The sequence below is a fragment of the Salvelinus alpinus genome, chromosome 20, assembly GCF_045679555.1.
Source record: "Salvelinus alpinus chromosome 20, SLU_Salpinus.1, whole genome shotgun sequence".
In the NCBI taxonomy this organism is placed as follows: domain Eukaryota; kingdom Metazoa; phylum Chordata; class Actinopteri; order Salmoniformes; family Salmonidae; genus Salvelinus; species Salvelinus alpinus.
Genome location: NC_092105.1, coordinates 22489904 through 22509214, shown reverse-complemented (window position 1 = coordinate 22509214; position 19311 = coordinate 22489904). Strand labels below are relative to the sequence as shown.

Genomic DNA, 19311 nt, shown 5'->3' with positions numbered 1-19311 from the left:
CTCTTGAGCAGGCTTCACAGTTGGGACTGGGTAGCTGGGAAAAGTTGACATGCACATCTCTGACGATGCCCTTCTTGTCAATGTTGACACTGATGACTCTGGCTAGTTTGTAGTGACCCCTCCAGGCATTTTGGTCAGCCAGCCAGACAACATCTCCAACAGCCACATTCCTATGTGTTGTGTGCCATTTACTCCTCACGAATAGATTGGGCCCAGCTAACTGACTCCACTTCCTCCAGAACCGGTCAACTTCTGTTTGGAAAGCTCTCAACCTTTTGTATGGGTAGCTTTCAAAATCAAAGCATCCAAGATCTCCTCTGGGTCCAATCCGTCCAAGCAGAAGGGAATTTGGGCTGATGTATTCTATGCAGTCCTCCCGGCTTTGAGTTCTTGCATCTATGGGCCTCTCATTGGCAAGGTTAGCAGCCGTGTAGAGAAATGTTTGAAACTCACTCCATGTGAAGAGTCCTTCTCCTCCCAGGTTGTGCAAAGCCCACTTCACAGTACGAACAGCTGCTTCTGCAGCTCCATTCCTGCGAGGGGAGTCTGCTGGGTGGATTTTCCAGCTCCATTCTGTCCCATGCTTGGAAGCTTCATTTTCAAGCTCAGATTTACTTAGTTGATCCAAGAAGAGGTAGAGTTCTTTGAGGGCAGGTCTGGCACCCACAAAGTTCTTTCCAGGATCTGACCACAATTTCTTTGGGTGCCCTCTTAGTGCCGTGAATCTTTGGTAAGCCAGTAGGAAGCCTTCAGTCGACTGGTCACTGACAACATCTGTGTGTATAGCTCTGGATACCATGCAACAGAAGACAATACCCCACACCTTGAGCTTGGTTTTCTTTTTCACCTCGTCCTTGACTTCATACGGTCCAAATAAGTCCACTGTTGTGTACTCAAATGGTCTGGCTGGTGTTATCCGCTCGGATGGAAGGTCACTCATGATCTGTTGGCACTTTCTGGCCCTGGCCTTTCTGCACACCACACAGTTGTCAACTCTCTTTTTAGCCAGCTTCCGGCCTTTTATCACCCAGGCTTTCTTCCTCATCCGGAGGAGTGTGCCTGCTATTTCTTCATGGTTTGCACCATGGGCCTCTTGAGCTAGGAGAGTGGATATCCATGCCTCATATGGTAGAATTGGTACGGCAGTTTCATCCTCATCAAAGATCTGCAACCTTCCTCCACAAACTAAGAGCCCAGTCTCTTTATCTCTGTAAACAGCGAGTCTGTTGAGAGTGGTGTCTTGAAAGGTTATACCTTCTTGAGCTGCAAGGAACAAGTCGCTTAGTGCATCTTCACACTCCCCGGCAGTGAGTACAGCTTGTTTGGCTCTGGACCTCCAGTTTGTTGAAAGAGCGTCCTCCCACTTTGGTTTATCTGAGGCTGAATTCTTGGTCAACATTTCTTTCCATCTCGTTACGGCTCTCCAAACCCAGGCAATGACTCGGATCAGTCTGGTCAGACTGCTGAATTTCCTGATGTCAATCAGTTTGGTTACCGCAGAGCCGGCTGGTGATCTTCGGATCCGAGTCTTGGGTTCATCTGGGTTATTTCGCTATACATCACTCTGGTTTCTCTTGACCTGCGCTCTGGTCAGTGCTGCCGAGAAAGCTTTCCTTCGAAGTTTGTTTATGCCTTCCTTGGCATACGCGGCGATTTCTTTGGCTGACTTATGTGGCCACTCTTTTACAGGTTGCCTCAGGAATGCTGGTCCATCCTGCCACATGGAATCTTCCTGGAGGTCTTCTGGGGCTGCCCCTCTTGTTATGATGTCAGCACTGTTCAGGACTCCTGGGATCCACCACCAGTCTTCTACGGATGTGGATTTCTGGATCTCTCCAACTCTATTCGCAAAGAAAGTTTGATATCCATAGCTGTCTCTCTGGATTGCTCCCAACACAGTTTGACTGTCCAGTAGATGGAGCCATCGTTCAATTTCTATTCGACTGTGCTTTTCAACGTACTTTCGAAGTCGTGCTGCATAGACAGCACCGCAGATTTCAGCTTTTACTGGTTCTCCCTTTTGGTCCAATGGTGTGAGCTTTGCTTTGGATTCAACCAGTCTGACTTTGATGCCTTGCTGGGTCTCCCATCTTAAGTACACTACGGCTCCATAGCTCTTGTCACTTCCATCAGAGAATGTTATTCCCCAAGGTTTTCCAATCCAGTTGACTGGTGTGAGGCTTCTGTGAAAGGTGATTTGGCCAAGACGTGTGTATTCCTCAAAGAATTGGATGGCTTCTTCCCTCAAATTTTCAGACAAAGGTTTGTCCCAAGTGTCTCGGGTCAGAGTTTTGCCTCCAGCTTCCTGAAACGCCTTTCTGACAAGAATGGCGCCCTTTTGTTTGGCAGGTGTGACGAGGCCTATTGGGTCATACAGGCTAGCTACCTGGCTCAGCAGTTCTCTTCTCGTCAGTGGGTTTGGAGTTTTCCCTCTCACCTCTTCATCAAGGAGATTTTGGCCGACTCTCATTTTCCCTTTCCTCTTTGAGAAATTGATTGAAGTCATGAGGTACAGTTTATCCTCCTCAACAAGGTATCCAACTCCAAGGGCTTTATTGTCTCCTTCCCTCATTTGGTTTGGGAGAATGAGTGCTGTGCTTGACTGCGCTCCTTGTTCTCCTGGTACGATCTCCTGCCTCCCACTTTGATCTGACCGGACCCAGGGCTTGAGGACAAAGCCGCCTGCCTTCAGGATCTCTTCAACCCTTTTGGTGTTCTGGTCCAGCTTTTGCAAGTCATTATGGGAAGTCAGGATGTCATCGACATAGGTATCCTCTTCAAGGATCCTACGTTCCTCCTCCAGGTGAGCAAACATGGGCAGTTTGGCTGTCTCTCTCATAGCCAATTGCGCAATGCACCCTGCTGGTCGATCGCCAATGTTGACTCTGGTGATCGCATACTCTTCAATCTCTTCCTCCTCAGTGTCTCTCCAGAGAAATCTGTGGAGGTGCATCTCCAGGTCTTCCAACCACACAGAATTGTACATTTTCTTAATGTCGCCGAGGGCAGCATGGACGCCTCTCCTGAACCTGAGTAGTACTGCTCGGATGGGATTGAGGACATCAGGCCCTTTCAGCAGAAGGTCATTCATGCTGACCCCTCTAAACTTCTGGCTGCTGTTCCATACCAGTCGCACAGGTGTTGTGAGAGAGTGCGGGTTTGCAGCCACCAAGTGGCTGACATACCATACTGGCCCCTTCCAGCTGGCAATGAGCTCTTTGGTGAGTTTCTTCGCTGCTCTTCTCTTCACCATTTCATGGACTTGAGCTGTGTATGCCATTCTCCACTCTGGCTCTTTTTTGAGTTGCTTTTCTGTTCTCAAGAAGGTGGCTCCCACCCCACTCCTGTTGTCAGGAAGGGAACTTGGATCTTGAATCCAGGGGTATTTTGTGTCCCAGTGGGGTTCATCACTGTGAGCATCTGCTTTGATGTAGGTGAGGCCTTTCCTTATGATCTCCAGCTCTCTTTCCTCACTCAGAGTCATTTCCTTGCCTCCTGGTTGACAGTTGCCGCACCGGCATCCTCCACACTTTGGGTCGCAAGCTGCTCCAATGCTGTCCCATTTCCACCAATCCAAGAACTCTCTGCGAGCAACTGTGCCTTTGGTTTCAGCTGTGAACAGCTTAGCTATCTCTTGATACTTGACAGCGGTTGCTCTCATGGATCGAGCAAAGTGTGTTTCAGACCTGTGTGCGGCTATATCCACTTCTTCAAACAGATCTGGATGTGCTCCACCAACAGTCTTTCCTAGCGGGCCTTCCCACAAGACAAGGTCTCCAATCACCTTCACTCTTTGCGGAGCAAGTCTTCCTTCGCGGTGGCTTATCAGTAGCTCAATACTCTCCGGTCTACTCAGATCTCCTAGATTGACTTCTGGGAAGAACTTCTTGAGTTCCTCAGGTTTGATGACTCTGTGGATGTTGGCAATTTCATTCAAACCATAGCAGATAAACTCATGAGCTCTTTCCGTGCCTATGGGCGTTTTGACCCTCACTCTGAGGAGATATCTTCTGGTTCTAACCTTCATGGCCATTCCTCCGACTCCATGAACGACTAAAGTGATGTTTTCACTTCGAAGATTTAATCTTCTGGCAGCTCTGTGAGTGATGTAGTTTGTGTCCGATGCCAAGTCGATCAGGGTTCCAATTTTTTGTCCTGCATTGGCAGTTACCTTGAGCAGCATTAGAATAACTGGCAATTCTTCTACTGCACTTGACTCAGTCACTCCCAGCTGATTCTTTTCCACACAGTTTGTTTTCGCAGTGATGTTGGTGAATGCTTTCTTGAATTTCTCTGCCATCTCTGGGGAGAGCTTAGATACCAATTCCTCCTGCTCCTCTGTAAGCATATACCTTCTCACATTGGATTGTCTTCTGTCTGAGTCACTCCTCTTGAAATCTCCATTCAGACAAAGAAAGAAATGATGGTCTTTCTTACAGTCTCTTTTCCTGCACAGGTAAGTGTCTTTGCATTCATCATCTTCTCCATGACAGACCAAGCACCTCTTGCAGGCCCCCAGCTTTTCTACAGCATCCAACTTTTCCACAGGCTTCAGTTCTTTGAAACGCTTGCAAAAGAAGATCTTTTCTCTATGCTTTTCATCTCCACAGACAACACAGCCGCCTTTCCTTGTGGAACGTGTGGACGCAGATCTTCTCTCCACACAAGCATATTTCTTTTCTGGCTTTTCACTCACTCCCAGCTGCTCTAATTTTTCAAGAATTTCCTCCTGTGTTTTCAGGAATTTAAGAAGGTTTTCAAAGTGATTGTCCGGCGTGACATTATTCCTCGGGTTAACCATGAAGACAAGCCAATCTCGCTTGATGTTGTCAGGTAACTTGCTTTCTATGGATTTGATCACTAGAGGGTTGTCGATGGCTCCTGTGCCTCCAAGCTCTGTGAGATCATCCAGTGCCTTCTCTATAGTTTGGATCATGTCGATAACTTTCCTTGGCTGATTTGCTCTTAAAGCAGGAATCTTCTCCAGATCCTCAATTATCTCCAAGGCAATTGTAGACTTGTTTCCATACCTGTTCTCAAGCACCCTGAACATGTCCTCAGCAGTATTGTAAGTAGACAAACGGAGGTCTCTGCACATTCTCTCATCTACACTGTCAAGGAGTTGGATCTTCTTTACTTCGACTGAGCCTGTTGGTTCCCCCTGCTTCTGTAGACTCTCCCAGTCTCTCCTCCATCGATGGAAATTCCTTTTATACCCACTGAACCTGGGTAAACAGGTTGGTTTTATTCTCAGTGTCGGCTGTGGAGCTGGCACGGGCATCTGCGGCACTCTCCCTCTGTCTTTATCCTCTTCTGCAATTCTTTGCGCTGTGAGAAATTCTGCCCTCCTTGCTTCAAGGTTGTTTCTGAATGCTTTCAGATCCTTTACTCTGGCTTCCAGCCGTTCTTTTTCTGTTACTGGAATCCACATCTCCCACTCTGCTAGGCTTGTGATTGCATCTTGGACTTGTGCCTTCGCACCATCCCACCGTAGCTCGAAGCCATCTCTATTTACAGCAATAACAGGTATTTGAGCAACTCCATCACAGGCGGTCTCAGCTTCTTTGATTGCAGACTTCACCTCGTCCTCCCCGTATCTAGGCCATAGGTTGGACTGGATCATCCCCCTGACCTCATCCAATCGTACTTCGCATTCTTGGAATGTCTTCTCAAGTTCAGTCTGCTGCTGCTTGCTCAGGTCAGCTTCTTCACCCTCATCGGTTTCAGCTTCAATGTCTGCCAGAAGTCCAGCCCTGTATTCATCATTTGTCTCACTGACCTTCCTTGCCTCCGACGTGAGCTTCTTGAACTCCTCTCGCAGTTCGCTCTTAGTCATGTGTTTTGCACCTCTGCTAAGGAAGTTTGCTTGCTTGGTAAAAGCACTCTTAGCCAAAGTTCTTTCTTGCTTCAGCTCCTTCACTGTTTTCCCAAGAGTTTCCTCCGCCATTTTGAGATGTAAGCCAATCCTCCTCTCTGCGACGACAGCTTTCCTGACTTCAGGCCGTTAATCCTTTTGTCTTCACTGCCACGCTGGTTATCAACTGTCAAGTTGTCTAGGTGTTATAATTATTTCAGCTCTGCCCAAACTTGAAAACGGCTTGCTCAACCCGTGAAGGATGCAAAGGGACAACTCAATTCCTTTCCAGTGTTTTATTATGGTTTTGATGCCATTTGTTGAATATGTTGAAACAGTTGATTTGTTGAATAGAGTAGTTGAATGACAGAGGAATAAGGAATAGGGAATAGGAATAGGAATAGGAATAGCAATAGGTTGATAACCTTAAACAGAGAATAAACATGCATTATTTTACACTAAACAATGCATGACACAGCAACAAAGCATGGCTTTGAATAAAGTAACAGTTTAAACAATTTAATCTAGCACTTCTAGCAATTACTTCTGCAGTCAGAAAATATCCACAACAAAAGTCACCACTACCAGAGTTAAACATGTAAATTGTGCTAAGCACTGGATGCAACATAATAAATAATTCCAAACATTACATACCAGTTGCGTCTTTAGGGTTTAACAATGAGCTGTGTGTATGTTGAGGACCAAACATTTTATACCCATGCTTATCTGCCAGGTGCGCATGTAAAAGTAGTCCCTCCAGAAATCCTGGCTCAATTTTTTAGTTCCACCTGTGTTTTTGGGTTATCTGCCCTTTTGAGGCCTGGAGTTCTTTAAAGGAAGTGCTGCCATTGTGCCAATTTTTGTGAGTGTTCTGTTTTTTGACGCAACACAAGTTTTTGACCACAAGTCCATGGACCCAAAATATTGATGTTTTGTTCCCCGAGCCACTTAGCTATCACTTTTGCCTTATGGCAAGGTGCTCCATCATGCTGGAAAAGGCATTGTTCGTCACCAAATTGTTCTTGGATGGTTGGGAGAAGTTGCTCTCGGAGGATGTGTTGGTACCATTCTTTATTCATGGCTGTGTTCTTAGGCCAAATTATGAGTGAGCCCACTCCCTTGGCTGAGAAGCAACCCCACACATGAATGGTCTCAGGATGCTTTACTGTTGGCATGACACAGGACTGATGGTAGTGCTCACCTTGTCTTCTCCGGACAAGCTTTTTTTCCGGATGCCCCAAACAATTGAAAAGGGGATTCATCAGAGAAAATAACTTTACCCCAGACCTCAGCAGTCCAATCCCTGTACCTTTTGCAGAATATCAGTCTGTCCCTGATGTTTTTCCTGGAGAGAAGTGGCTTCTTTGCTGCCCTTCTTGACACTAGGCCATCCTCCAAAAGTCTTCGCCTCACTATGTGTGCAGATGCACTCACACCTGCCTGCTGCCATTCCTGAGCAAGCTCTGTTCTGGTGGTGCCCCGATCCCGCAGCTGAATCAACTTTAGGAGACGGTCCTGGCGCTTGCTGGACTTTCTTGGGCACCCTGAAGCCTTCTTCACAACAATTAAACCACTCTCCTTGAATTTCTTGATGATCCGATAAATGGTTGATATAGGTGCAATCTTACTGCAGCAATATCCTTGCCTGTGAAGCCCTTTTTGTGCAAAGCAATTATGACGGCACGTGTTTCCTTGCAGGTAACCACGGTTGACAGAGGAAGAACAATGATTCCAAGCACCACCCTCCTTTTGAAGCTTCCAGTCTGTTATTCAAACTCAATCAGCATGACAGAGTGATCTCCAGCCTTGTCCTCGTCAACACTCACACCTGTGTTAATGAGAGAATCACTGACATGATGTCAGCTTGTCCTTTTCTGGCAGGGCTGAAATGCAGTGGAAATGTTTTTGGGGGATTCAGTTCATCTGCATGGCAAAGAGGGACTTTGCAATTAATTGCAATTCATCTAGTCACTCTTTATAACATTCTGTTGTATATGCAAATTTCCATCATACAAACTGAGGCAGCAGACTTTGTGAAAATTAATATTTATGTAATTCTCAAAACTTTTGGCCACGACTGTACATGTTCTCATTTTTAAATCCTAATGACCACTACAGAGGACAATTTTGCACTTACCATAAAATATAATTAACAATATTTTTTCGAAACACATTTTTGGTAACATGTTTTTTTCCCACCCCAAACACTTATGTTATGTAAAAAAAAAAGCTCAGGAGGATAGACTTTTTCCGTTTTTTTTAAGGGTTAATGACCTGAGATTTGAGCATCCTCAATTACCTAAAATGTGTTATTGGTGTTACTGTCCTTTGACAGTAAAGGGAAGACACAAATGTTGGGAGAAAGAGGTGATTTAAAACAGGAGTGAGGGTGGAGTTTAATCAAAATCAGGTGGGGATTTGGTGGAGAGTTATGGAATGTTGGCGGTGCACGTGGAAATGGTGGTTAACCTGTGATGAGGGTGTCCGGTCTGGACTGTTCCTTTCTCCAGGCGGGAACAAACACAGTGATGTCACGGTGACCACGCTCCAGGAACCAATCAACAGCCAGCTGGATGCCGTGACAGGAGAACACTTCCTTATTCCCATGGCTGTGGAAAAACATACACAAATTCATGGTCATGAAATTCTTGGTGTCTTCGTTTATTTCTATAATAAAATGGAATAAAGATTAGAAGAGCTAGTGGATGAGGTTTTTCAGAGTGAAAAGGAACCTGAGTAAAGTGTTTCTGAATAGAGCAGCATTTTGTGTTGACTCACCTCATGGCTACATTACTCCCATCCACCACCACAGGCCTGATGTTCTCCTTGTCATCCAACAGCAGCTGGGAGGAGCAGTCCAGCCTGCAGGAGTCCAGAGAGGAGGAGGATAAGGAGGAGGAGGAGGGCGAGTGGGAGGTGGCCGACCCCCCAGCCTGATCCGTCTCTGACTTGGTGCCCAGTTTGACCAGTTCTCCCAGTATGTCATTAATGAGGGCGTCAGGCCCTAGCTTCCGCACAACCAGCAGAACCAGCTCCTCAGAGTAGCCCAGCTTCAGGGCAAACTCCATCTTGGAGCGGTACTCTGTGAAGGGGTTGGTGGAGTGTTTTGGGTCCCTAGAATGGGGGCTCTGTGCCAGGCCCTGCCTAGCAGGGTGACAGGGGTGCGGGTGGGTGGTATGAGCGTCAGAACCAGAGCCATGTTGGACCCCCCGCTCATCCTCGCTGTCCGACGCAGCACTCTCTTCAGAGGAGTTACTACAACTACTACTACTGCTGATGCTGCTACTACTGACACTGCTATGGGTGCCTCCTACCTCTGTCTCGTCCCCCTCCAAGGCTCCTGAGTGTGTGCCGACTGTGGCACTCAAGCTGGCCTGGCGGTCGGTGCCTTCCACGTGGAGGTAGTCCAAATCCAGCCCCAGGTTGAGGATGTGGCCTGTTTCATCCTCCAGATGGTCCTTCAGGCCCATGAAGCCGTCTCATACATCCAGTATCTAACACCGGACCTCTGACCCCAGACGACCCCAATGTCACTGCTGCTGACGGGCTGCTCTCTGACCAATCCTGAGACGGAAGCCTGGGGGAGAGGGAGGGGCATTGGTCAGACTGGTTTCCTCCTGTAAATCTGGCGAATTTTCAATACTTTTCTATCTGAACCTTTCGTAATGTTACAATGAAACCCCAAGTGATTTGACTCCTATTTCCTAACTTGTTGAGATACTTTATAACAGCCAGATTAAATCACTGGGCCCAGCCCTCCCTTTCAACACCCATGCTGCAGGCGGTAGGTAACATTAAAGAGCTCTAATTGAGTAACCTGAGCTGTAGTAGAGCTTATTAAGGGTTAGGCTGAATGACACACCAAATGGATTTCCAAAAGGGCAGGTTCAAAACCGTCATTTCCATCATTCACTTCAACTGATTTGCATTTTAGCAGCGATGAGATCAGAAGTCAAAGAAGCTCTCAATCAACATCGCTGTTAACAACACACCATGCTAAGAAACACAAACCTGGTGTAATTGACACTCAATAACATACTCTACATTGCACCTACACCCATACAGGAGAATGCAGGATGGTATTTTTTTGACATGATTTAAAGGGAACTCTTTACATCCACCACCTGATGTTCAAACTAGGATCAGTGGTCGTGTGCAGCCCTGGCTGGGGTTTGTGATTGGCTGAAACAAAGAAAGACCTGTTCTAATGGGCCAGCCTCCTAATTGCTCAGTGACCCCTTTAAAAGGGAAATGTATTACAGCATCATCTGAGCACGGTGACACACTAATCTAGGGACCCAGGGCAACCTGGACCCAGGGGTATACGTAATATAATAAACGATTAGGGTTAAGGTTAGGAGTTAGGTTAAAGAGTTAAAGTTAGGGTAAGGGTTAGCTAACATGCAAATTGTTGCAAAGTAGCTAAAAAATAGTAAGTAGTTGCACAGTTGCTAATTAGCTAAAATGCTAAAGTTGTCAGTGATGAGATTTGAACACGGAATCATTGGGTTGCTAGACGTTTGCATTATACTATTATTTCATCGATGTGCACAAGCAGTTGTCCTATAGCCCTGTATTTACACCAGACCACTGCACATCAAACTTAAGGGAATGTCTGGAGTGATATATGAGTGTGTTTAAGTGTATGTGGGGAGTGATATATATGAGTATGTATAAGTATGTGTGTGGAGTGATATATGAGTGTGTATAAGTGTGTGTGTGGAGTGATATATGAGTGTGTATAAGTGTGTGTGTGTGGAGTGATATATGAGTGTGTATAAGTGTGTGTGTGGAGTGATATATGAGTGTGTATAAGTGTGTGTGTGGAGTGATATATGAGTGTGTATAAGTGTGTGTGTGGAGTGATATATGAGTGTGTATAAGTATGTGTGTGGAGTGATATACGAGTGTGTATAAGTGTGTGTGTGGAGTGATATATGAGTGTGTATAAGTGTGTGTGTGGAGTGATATATGAGTGTGTATAAGTGTGTGTGTGTGGAGTGATATATGAGTGTGTATAAGTGTGTGTGTGTGGAGTGATATATGAGTGGTTATAAATGTGTGTGAAGTGATTTATGAGTGTGTATATGTCTGTGTGTTTCTGCATGTATAAGTAGGGTAAAGGTGGGATCTCAGTACTGGAAAAAAGGCCTCCTAATGACCTGCCTCTCAGTGTCCAAGCTGCTGCCCCATTGTGGGTCGCTATGAATGCCACAAGATGGCTGAAATAATTTAGTCCTGCAACAACAAAAGGGGCACAAACAAAGAAAGAAAGAGAGAGAGTGTGTGTGTGTGTGTGTGTGTGTGTGTGTGTGTGTGTGTGTGTGTGTGTGTGTGTGTGTGTGTGTGTGTGTGTGTGTGTGTGTGTGTGTGTGTGTGTGTGTGTGTGTGTGTGTGTGTGAGGGTGTGAGGGAGGGAGGGAGGGAGGGAGGGAGGGAGGGAGGGAGGGAGGGAGGGAGGGAGGGAGGGTGATATGTGGGGCTAAAGTGTGTCTGGCTTGCCGTCCCCAAACAAAGCCGCTGACATCCCAATCTGGACTCCTCCGACAGAGCATTGTTCCACAGCGGCATGCGGTGTGCACAGACAGAGGATGGGGCTATTCAAACACACACACACACACACACACACACACACACACACACACACACACACACACACACACATACACACACACCACACACACATCACATACACACACCACATACACACACCCATACAATTACCCCGTCAGAATCAGAACAGACGTACTTGTGCGGGCCTGAGTCACTGCTCACCAGATGGAATCCGCAAGTGTTTAAACATGATAAGACACACTACACACACACCTACACGAACACACTCACCAGCACACACACACCAACACTACACACACACACACACACCAACACAAACACACACACCAACACTTCAAACACACCAACACGAACACACACACCAACATGAACACACACACCAACACTTCAAACACACCAACACGAACACACACACCAACATGAACACACACACACCAGCACTACACACACACCAACACGAACACACACACCAACACGAACACACACACACACACCAGCACTACACACACACACACACACACACACACACACACACACACACACACACACACACACACACACACACACACACACACACACACACACACACACACACACACACCAACACTATACACACACCAACACGAACACACACACCAACATGAACACACACACACCAGCACTACACACACCAACATGATCACACTCACACTCACCAACACGAACACACACACCAACAGTACACACACACCAACACTACACACACCCTTATTATATCTCTCTTTAAACACAAACACACAACCTTCAAATTTTACCCAAACAATCTTCCAAACAAACACAGACACCATTAAAATCTTCCACAAGCAGTGGATACGGAGGTCAGATTATTTCCATGTTTCTACACATCATAGATATACTCATTCTCCCCATGAAGAGGAGTAGTACAGTGCAGTGCTCAGTCCATTGGTGGTACTGTAGTCAGATGTAAAGGACCAAGGCTGAATAGACACTGAATTGAAATTACAATGTAGAAAGGTCCAAGGCTTTGAGATCAGATCAATGAATGCCCAAGGTCCTTTGACTCATTTATAGAGGACTGTGTCCATTCCTTCTTTATTTTACTTCTTTATGTGATGACTTAAGAGTAATATTGTTTTATTAAACGCAACAACAGAAACCAGACCTATGCTGTATTAGAGATGAAGAGAAACTTGAATGGCTATTTAGAAAATAAGTGAGCCTGGTTGCACATTTTATTTTGCAAACAATAACCACAGGCACTAGCAGTCCTAGAAACTCCACAACTGCTCTCCCCTCTGCGCTGCCTCAGTCTCCAGCAAAGATGAGTGGAACTAAATGTAAAGCTAGACTTCCAGCTGGAGAGAGATACAAATAAAGACAAAGAATGATATGGAAAAATGGAAATATAGGGCAAGCTAGATCTAGACATGGAGATAGAGACAGAGATGGAAGTGGGCGTTAAGGTCCTACTAAATCAAATCAAATCAAATCAAATTTATTAGTCACATACACATGGTTAGCAGATGTTAATGCGAGTGTAGCGAAATGCTTGTGCTTCTAGTTCCGACAATGCAGTAATAACAACAAGTAATCTAACCTAACAATTCCGCAACTACTACCTTATACACGCAAGTGTAAAGGGATAAAGAATATGTACATAAAGATATATGAATGAGTGATGGTACAGACGGCATAGGCAAGGTGCAGTAGATGGTATAGAGTACGGTATATACCTATGAGATGAGTACTGTAGGGTATGTAAACATAAAGTGGCATAGTTTAAAGTGGCTAGTGGTCCATGTATTACATAAGATGGCAAGATGCAGTAGATGATATAGAGTACAGTATATACATATACATAAGAGATGTGTAATGTAGGGTATGTAAACATTATATTAGGTGGCATTGTTTAAAGTGGCTGGTGGTACATTTTTACATAATTTCCATCAATTCCCATTTTTAAGGTGGCTGGAGCTGAGTCAGTTTGTTGGCAGCGGCCGCTAAATGTTAGTGGTGGCTGTTTAACAGTCTGATGGCCTTGAGATAGAAGCTGTTTTTCAGTCTCTCGGTCCCTGCTTGGATGCACCTGTACTGACCTCGCCTTCTGGATGATAGCGGGGTGAACAGGTAGTGGCTTGGGTGGTTGTTGTCCTTGATGATCTTTATGGCCTTCCTGTGACACCGGGTGGTGTAGGTGTCCTGGAGGGCAGGTAGTTTGCCCCGGGTGATGCGTTCTGCCGACCTCACTACCCTCTGGAGAGCCTTACGGTTGTGTGCGGAGCAGTTGCCGTACCAGGCGGTGATACAGCCCGACAGGATGCTCTCGATTGTGCATCTGTAGAAGTTTGTGAGTGCTTTTGGTGACAAGCCGAATTTCTTCAGCCTCCTGAGGTTGAAGAGGCGCTGCTGCGCCTTCTTCACAACGCTGTCTGTGTGGGTGGACCAATTCAGTTTGTCCGTGATGTGTACACCGAGGAACTTAAAACTTTCCACCTTCTCCACTACTGACCCATCGATGTGGATAGGGGGGAGCTCCCTCTGCTGTTTCCTGAAGTCCACAATCATCTCCTTTGTTTTGTTGACGTTGAGTGTGAGGTTATTTTCCTGACACCACACTCCGAGGGCCCTCACCTCCTCCCTGTAGGCCGTCTCGTCGTTGTTGGTAATCAAGCCTACCACTGTAGTGTCGTCCGCAAACTTGATGATTGAGTTGGAGGCGTGCATGGCCACGCAGTCGTGGGTGAACAGGGAGTACAGGAGAGGGCTCAGAACGCACCCTTGTGGGGCCCCAGTGTTGAGGATCAGCGGGGTGGAGATGTTGTTACCTACCCTCACCACCTGGGGGCGGCCCGTCAGGAAGTCCAGGACCCAGTTGCACAGGGCGGGGTCGAGGCCCAGGGTCTCGAGCTTGATGACGAGTTTGGAGGGTACTATGGTGTTAAATGCTGAGCTGTAGTCGATGAACAGCATTCTCACATAGGTATTCCTCTTGTCCAGATGGGTTAGGGCAGTGTGCAGTGTGGTTGCGATTGCGTCGTCTGTGGACCTATTGGGTCGGTAAGCAAATTGGAGTGGGTCTAGGGTGTCCGGTAGGGTGGAGGTGATATGGTCCTTGACTAGTCTCTCAAAGCACTTCATGATGACGGAAGTGAGTGCTACGGGGCGGTAGTCGTTTAGCTCAGTTACCTTAGCTTTCTTGGGAACAGGAACAATGGTGGCCCTCTTGAAGCATGTGGGAACAGCAGACTGGGCTAAGGATTGATTGAATATGTCCGTAAACACACCAGCCAGCTGGTCTGCGCATGCTCTGAGGACGCGGCTGGGAATGCCGTCTGGGCCTGCAGCCTTGCGAGGGTTAACACGTTTAAATGTTTTACTCACCTCGGCTGCAGTGAAGGAGAGCCCGCAGGTTTTGGTAGTGGGCCGTGTCAGTGGCACTGTATTATCCTCAAAGCGGGCAAAAAAGGTATTTAGCCTGTCTGGGAGCAAGACATCCTGATCCGCGACGGGGCTGCTTTTCTTTTTGTAATCCGTGATAGACTGTAGACCCTGCCACATACCCCTTGTGTCTGAGCTGTTGAATTGCGATTCAATTTTGTCTCTGTACTGGGACTTAGCCTGTTTGATAGCCTTGCGGAGAGAATAGCTACACTGTGTGTATTCGGTCATGTTTCCGGTCACCTTGCCCTGGTTAAAAGCAGTGGTTCGCGCTTTCAGTTTCACGCGAATGCTGCCGTTAATCCACGGTTTCTGGTTTGGGAATGTTTTAATCGTTGCTCTGGGTACGACATCGTCAATGCACTTCCTAATGAACTCGCTCACCGAATCTGCATATTCATCATTGTTGTTGTTGGACGCCGTGCGGAACATATTCCAATCCGCGTGATCAAAGCAGTCTTGAAGCGTGGATTCAGATTGGTCGGACCAGCGTTGAACAGACCTGAGCGCGGGAGCTTGTAGTTTTAATTTCTGTTTGTAGGCTGGAATCAACAAAATGGAGTCGTGGTCAGCTTTTCCGAAAGGAGGGCGGGGGAGGGCCTTATATGCGTCGCGGAAGTTAGTATAACAATGGTCCAGAGTTCTGCCAGCCCTGGTCGGACAATCGATGTGCTGATAGAATTTAGGGAGTTTTGTTTTTAGATTAGCCTTGTTAAAATCCCCAGCTACGATGAATGCAGCCTCAGGGTGTACTACAGTGAGCAGATGCTGCAGCCTCCTCCTCAGTGTTCGAGCCTGCTGTACCTGGGGCTGGGGGAGAGAGTTAGCCCCCTTAGGCCCTGCTATCTCCCCTGGGGCTGGGGCAGACCTGACCTGTTCCCCTCAGAATGCTGAGCCATGACACTCTGAAGTCTGCACTGAGCCAGGGACAAAGAAAGGGAGGTAAGAGGAGTGAAAGAGAGGGGGGGAGGAGGGACAGGGGGAGTGTATAGGCAGCAGGGGCAACAGATGCCTACTGAAACCACAGGGGACCACGGAAACTGGCGCTCAGTAAAGGCTGATACATATCACCACTGTCATGTGACCCGGTGATGGACCTCACTTTCACCCCTCAGCACGGACATGAACACAAATTTCCATTTGCTCAGTCGTTCACTCACTTTATATTTTGCCCCCCCATCTCTCTCTCTTGCTCTTGCTTCTCTCTCTCGCTCTCTCAATTAAATTACATTAAATGGGGCTTTATTGGCATGGGAACATTGCCAAAGCAAGTGAAATAAACAATAAACAAAAGTGATTCTTTTTATAATATTAAAATTTAACAGTAAATATTACACTCAAAAAGACATTTCATGTGTTATATTATCAGCTATATACAGTGTTTTAGCAATGTGCATATACTTCTAGTACGAATAGTAGAGGAAGATAAATAAACAGATAAATATTGGTGTTATTTAGAATGTTGTTTGTGCTCAACTGGTTGCCCTTTTCTCATGGCAATGGGCCACAAATCTTACTGCTGTGATTGCACACTGTGGTATTTCGCCTGACAGATAGATATGCGAGTTTATCAGTGTTTGATTTGTTTTAAAATTCTTTGTGGGTCTGTGTGATCTGTGGCAGGAGGTTAGGAAGTGCAGCTCAGTTTCCACTTCATATTGTGGGCAGTGTGCACATAGTCTGTCTTCTCTTGAGAGCCAGGTCTGCCTATGGCGGCCTCTATGAAATAACAACGCTCACTGTGTCTGTACATAGCGACAGTGGACAGGTTGTCTCTCTCTCTCAGACAAAATATTCACTGTATCATAGGCTACTGTATGTGAAAGTATGTTTTATTTTCATTGGCAGCAATCCCTGACCTGTCTTTCCCTGTCATTAAACATGAAGACTGGTGACTCTGAAAGCGCCTGACTACATGGATTGAACAATTCGATCTTTCAAACATAAACTGTATCTTTAGCCCAAAGGTGAAATGAAAAGCTTCAACACTAACACACTCCATGTTGTATTGTCTACTCCAACACTGTTTTATGGGTTAGTGCTATCCGGGATCCTTGGGTCATCCATACCCATAACCCTTACCTAACACTAACCTTAACCATTTTAAATGTAAACTTCAATGGGTTAGGGATTCCCTGGTTGCTATGTTCCGAGTATAAACATAATAATATATGCCATTTAGAAGACGCTTTAATCCAAAGCAACTTACAGTCATGCATTTTACATATGGGTGGCCCGTGGAATCAAACCCATAACACTGGTGGTGCAAGCACCCTGCTCTACCAACTGAGCTACAGAGGACCACATAGCAAAATTTAGGACAATTAGCATCTTACATCTTTACTGTTTTACTGATAGTATACCGGTAGTATTAAGTGTAGTCTATTTATCAATTAATTTATCATAGATATCAAATGAATAAATAATCAAACTGGGATAAAGCTTATCTATCATTAGATTTATTTAAGATTGTTTCCCACCAAGAATTCAGAAAATAAAAACACTTAATCAAACACTTCAATTAAATCACATAATCAATGAAAATGAACCATTGTGCACTAAACTGTGCAACGGTCAGGACCAGACAGAGAAACATTTGACTTCAGATGTAGTTTTTACACCTGTTGTAACTATAAAATGAATGTATATATCTGCCTATACAAATGTTTATCAAAAGACTTACCACAGGCTTCAAGGAAAAAAAAAAAACAGCGATACAAATACAGAAGGAACTGCTAAAGATATGCTCCGGACAGAATAGCTTTGGTCATTCCTGCATGCCAGAAGGACTTTCTCAGCTTTTTCAAATTTTCTCAAATGTTTGTACATACAAATCCAGGTTCTATGTATCCAGCAGAGAATGAATAAAGTGACAAAAAATCCAAAGGGAGGTGTAGTGAATCAAGCTTCCTTGTAGCACAGTGGTCCAAACTCAACTCAACTCAATGCCTTTTTAGGTTTGGTAGTGCTGCAGTCTGGTCCCAAGGCAGGAGGGTTGAACAATGTGAGTGTGAACAGATGGAGCTGCAGTGTCTACCATTCATTTCCCCATTACACACAGTCTGCCTAGTGACCAATAAGAGCACAGCAGTGACCACCATCAAGCCGTCTAATCCGGCACACATTTATTCACACACGCAAACACACACACACACACACACACACACACACACACACACACACACACACACACACACACACACACACACACACACACACACACACACACACACACACACCACCCTAAACCATCACCCTTGACCCCCTCCCCCTCAACACACACACACACACACCACCCTAAACCCACTACCTCGACCCCCCCCCCCCCCTCCCCTCAACACATACAAACCCACACACACCAATATGGCAATAAAATAAGCACCTCTCCCTTCCCTCCACCCCTCCAGCTCGAGCCATGAATGGACAAGGGGCGTGCACTGACAATGGCAGTCAAACAAAAGGGTCCCGGCCGGCAGGCAGCTGCAGAGGCACCAGGCTGCAGCCATTACAGAGCGGCGGCCTTGCCCTGGGGAACACCTGGCTCACTGGGGACCACTGTCTCCCTTGGACCCTTTGTCCCCCAGAGGGTGGGGGGTGGGCAGATAATGAGCTGAATTATGTTAAAAGTAGTGCATATTCCTAAATGGTGTTAGAATAGATGGAATGGAGAAGGGGGAAAGAAGGAAAAAAGAGGGGAAAAGTTAAGATGGGGTTGTGGAGGGAGACCCTGCAAAAGCTTTCAGTGTCATTGGAGGTCCAGAGAGAAAGAGAGAGGGAGAGCGAGAGAGATAGAGAGAGAGGGGGGAGTGAGGGCGGGGGGATCCTAATTTTTTGGACACACTTCAACAAAATGGTGCACTCTTTTCAAAGGATACGGATAGCGACAGACAGGGATTACTTTCGGACTTTGAGGTTATCAAAGAGTCAGTGTGAGGCAACAGTTCAACAACTGGGGTTGGTAACTCTCTGTCCCTGAGAGCCAGGGAGACGTCTCATTACCTTACTGTGACAACATGTATCCTATTATCACCTACAGACACATATTTGCATATAACACAGAAACCCCAAATGCAATATCTCCCAGGCACAAAGCCAAACTCAACTCTCCACACCGCTTTAACAAACAATAGAGAGATGTACATGTTGGATTCTTCCTCTGCATAAACAAAACACAGAACAAGCAAACTCATGCCTTACATCTAAAAAAAATACAGTCTCACAAAAGGCATCTTAGAAGTGCTCCAACACGTTTTAATTTGATAAAAAGAAAAGTCTTGACTTAGTGAAATGCACTAAAACCAGTGATGCGTATCTATCTCTAGTCCTGTTGAGATCTGTTGCTAATGGTACCTTTACTTACACCTAATGGTGCCTTCACACCTAATGGTGCCTTCACACCTAATGGTGCCTTCGGAATAATTAAAAACATGAGTTTCAGAAGATTAG

The 19311-nt window shown here is 46.0% G+C and overlaps 1 protein-coding gene across 1 annotated transcript in view; it reads right to left on the bottom strand.

Moving 5' to 3' along the window:
* The window catches only part of LOC139546493 (probable ribonuclease ZC3H12C), a 34108-nt gene extending 16248 nt beyond the window's left edge, over positions 1–17860 (bottom strand). The window contains exons 1-3 of the mRNA XM_071354921.1: positions 17549–17860; positions 8633–9431; positions 8324–8463 (exon numbers count right to left, since the gene is read on the bottom strand). Coding sequence (XP_071211022.1) covers positions 8324–8463; positions 8633–9324 — 832 coding nt within the window. The 5' untranslated portion in view covers positions 9325–9431; positions 17549–17860. The remainder of the gene's footprint in view (positions 1–8323; positions 8464–8632; positions 9432–17548) is intronic.
* Positions 17861–19311: the final 1451 nt, after the last annotated feature.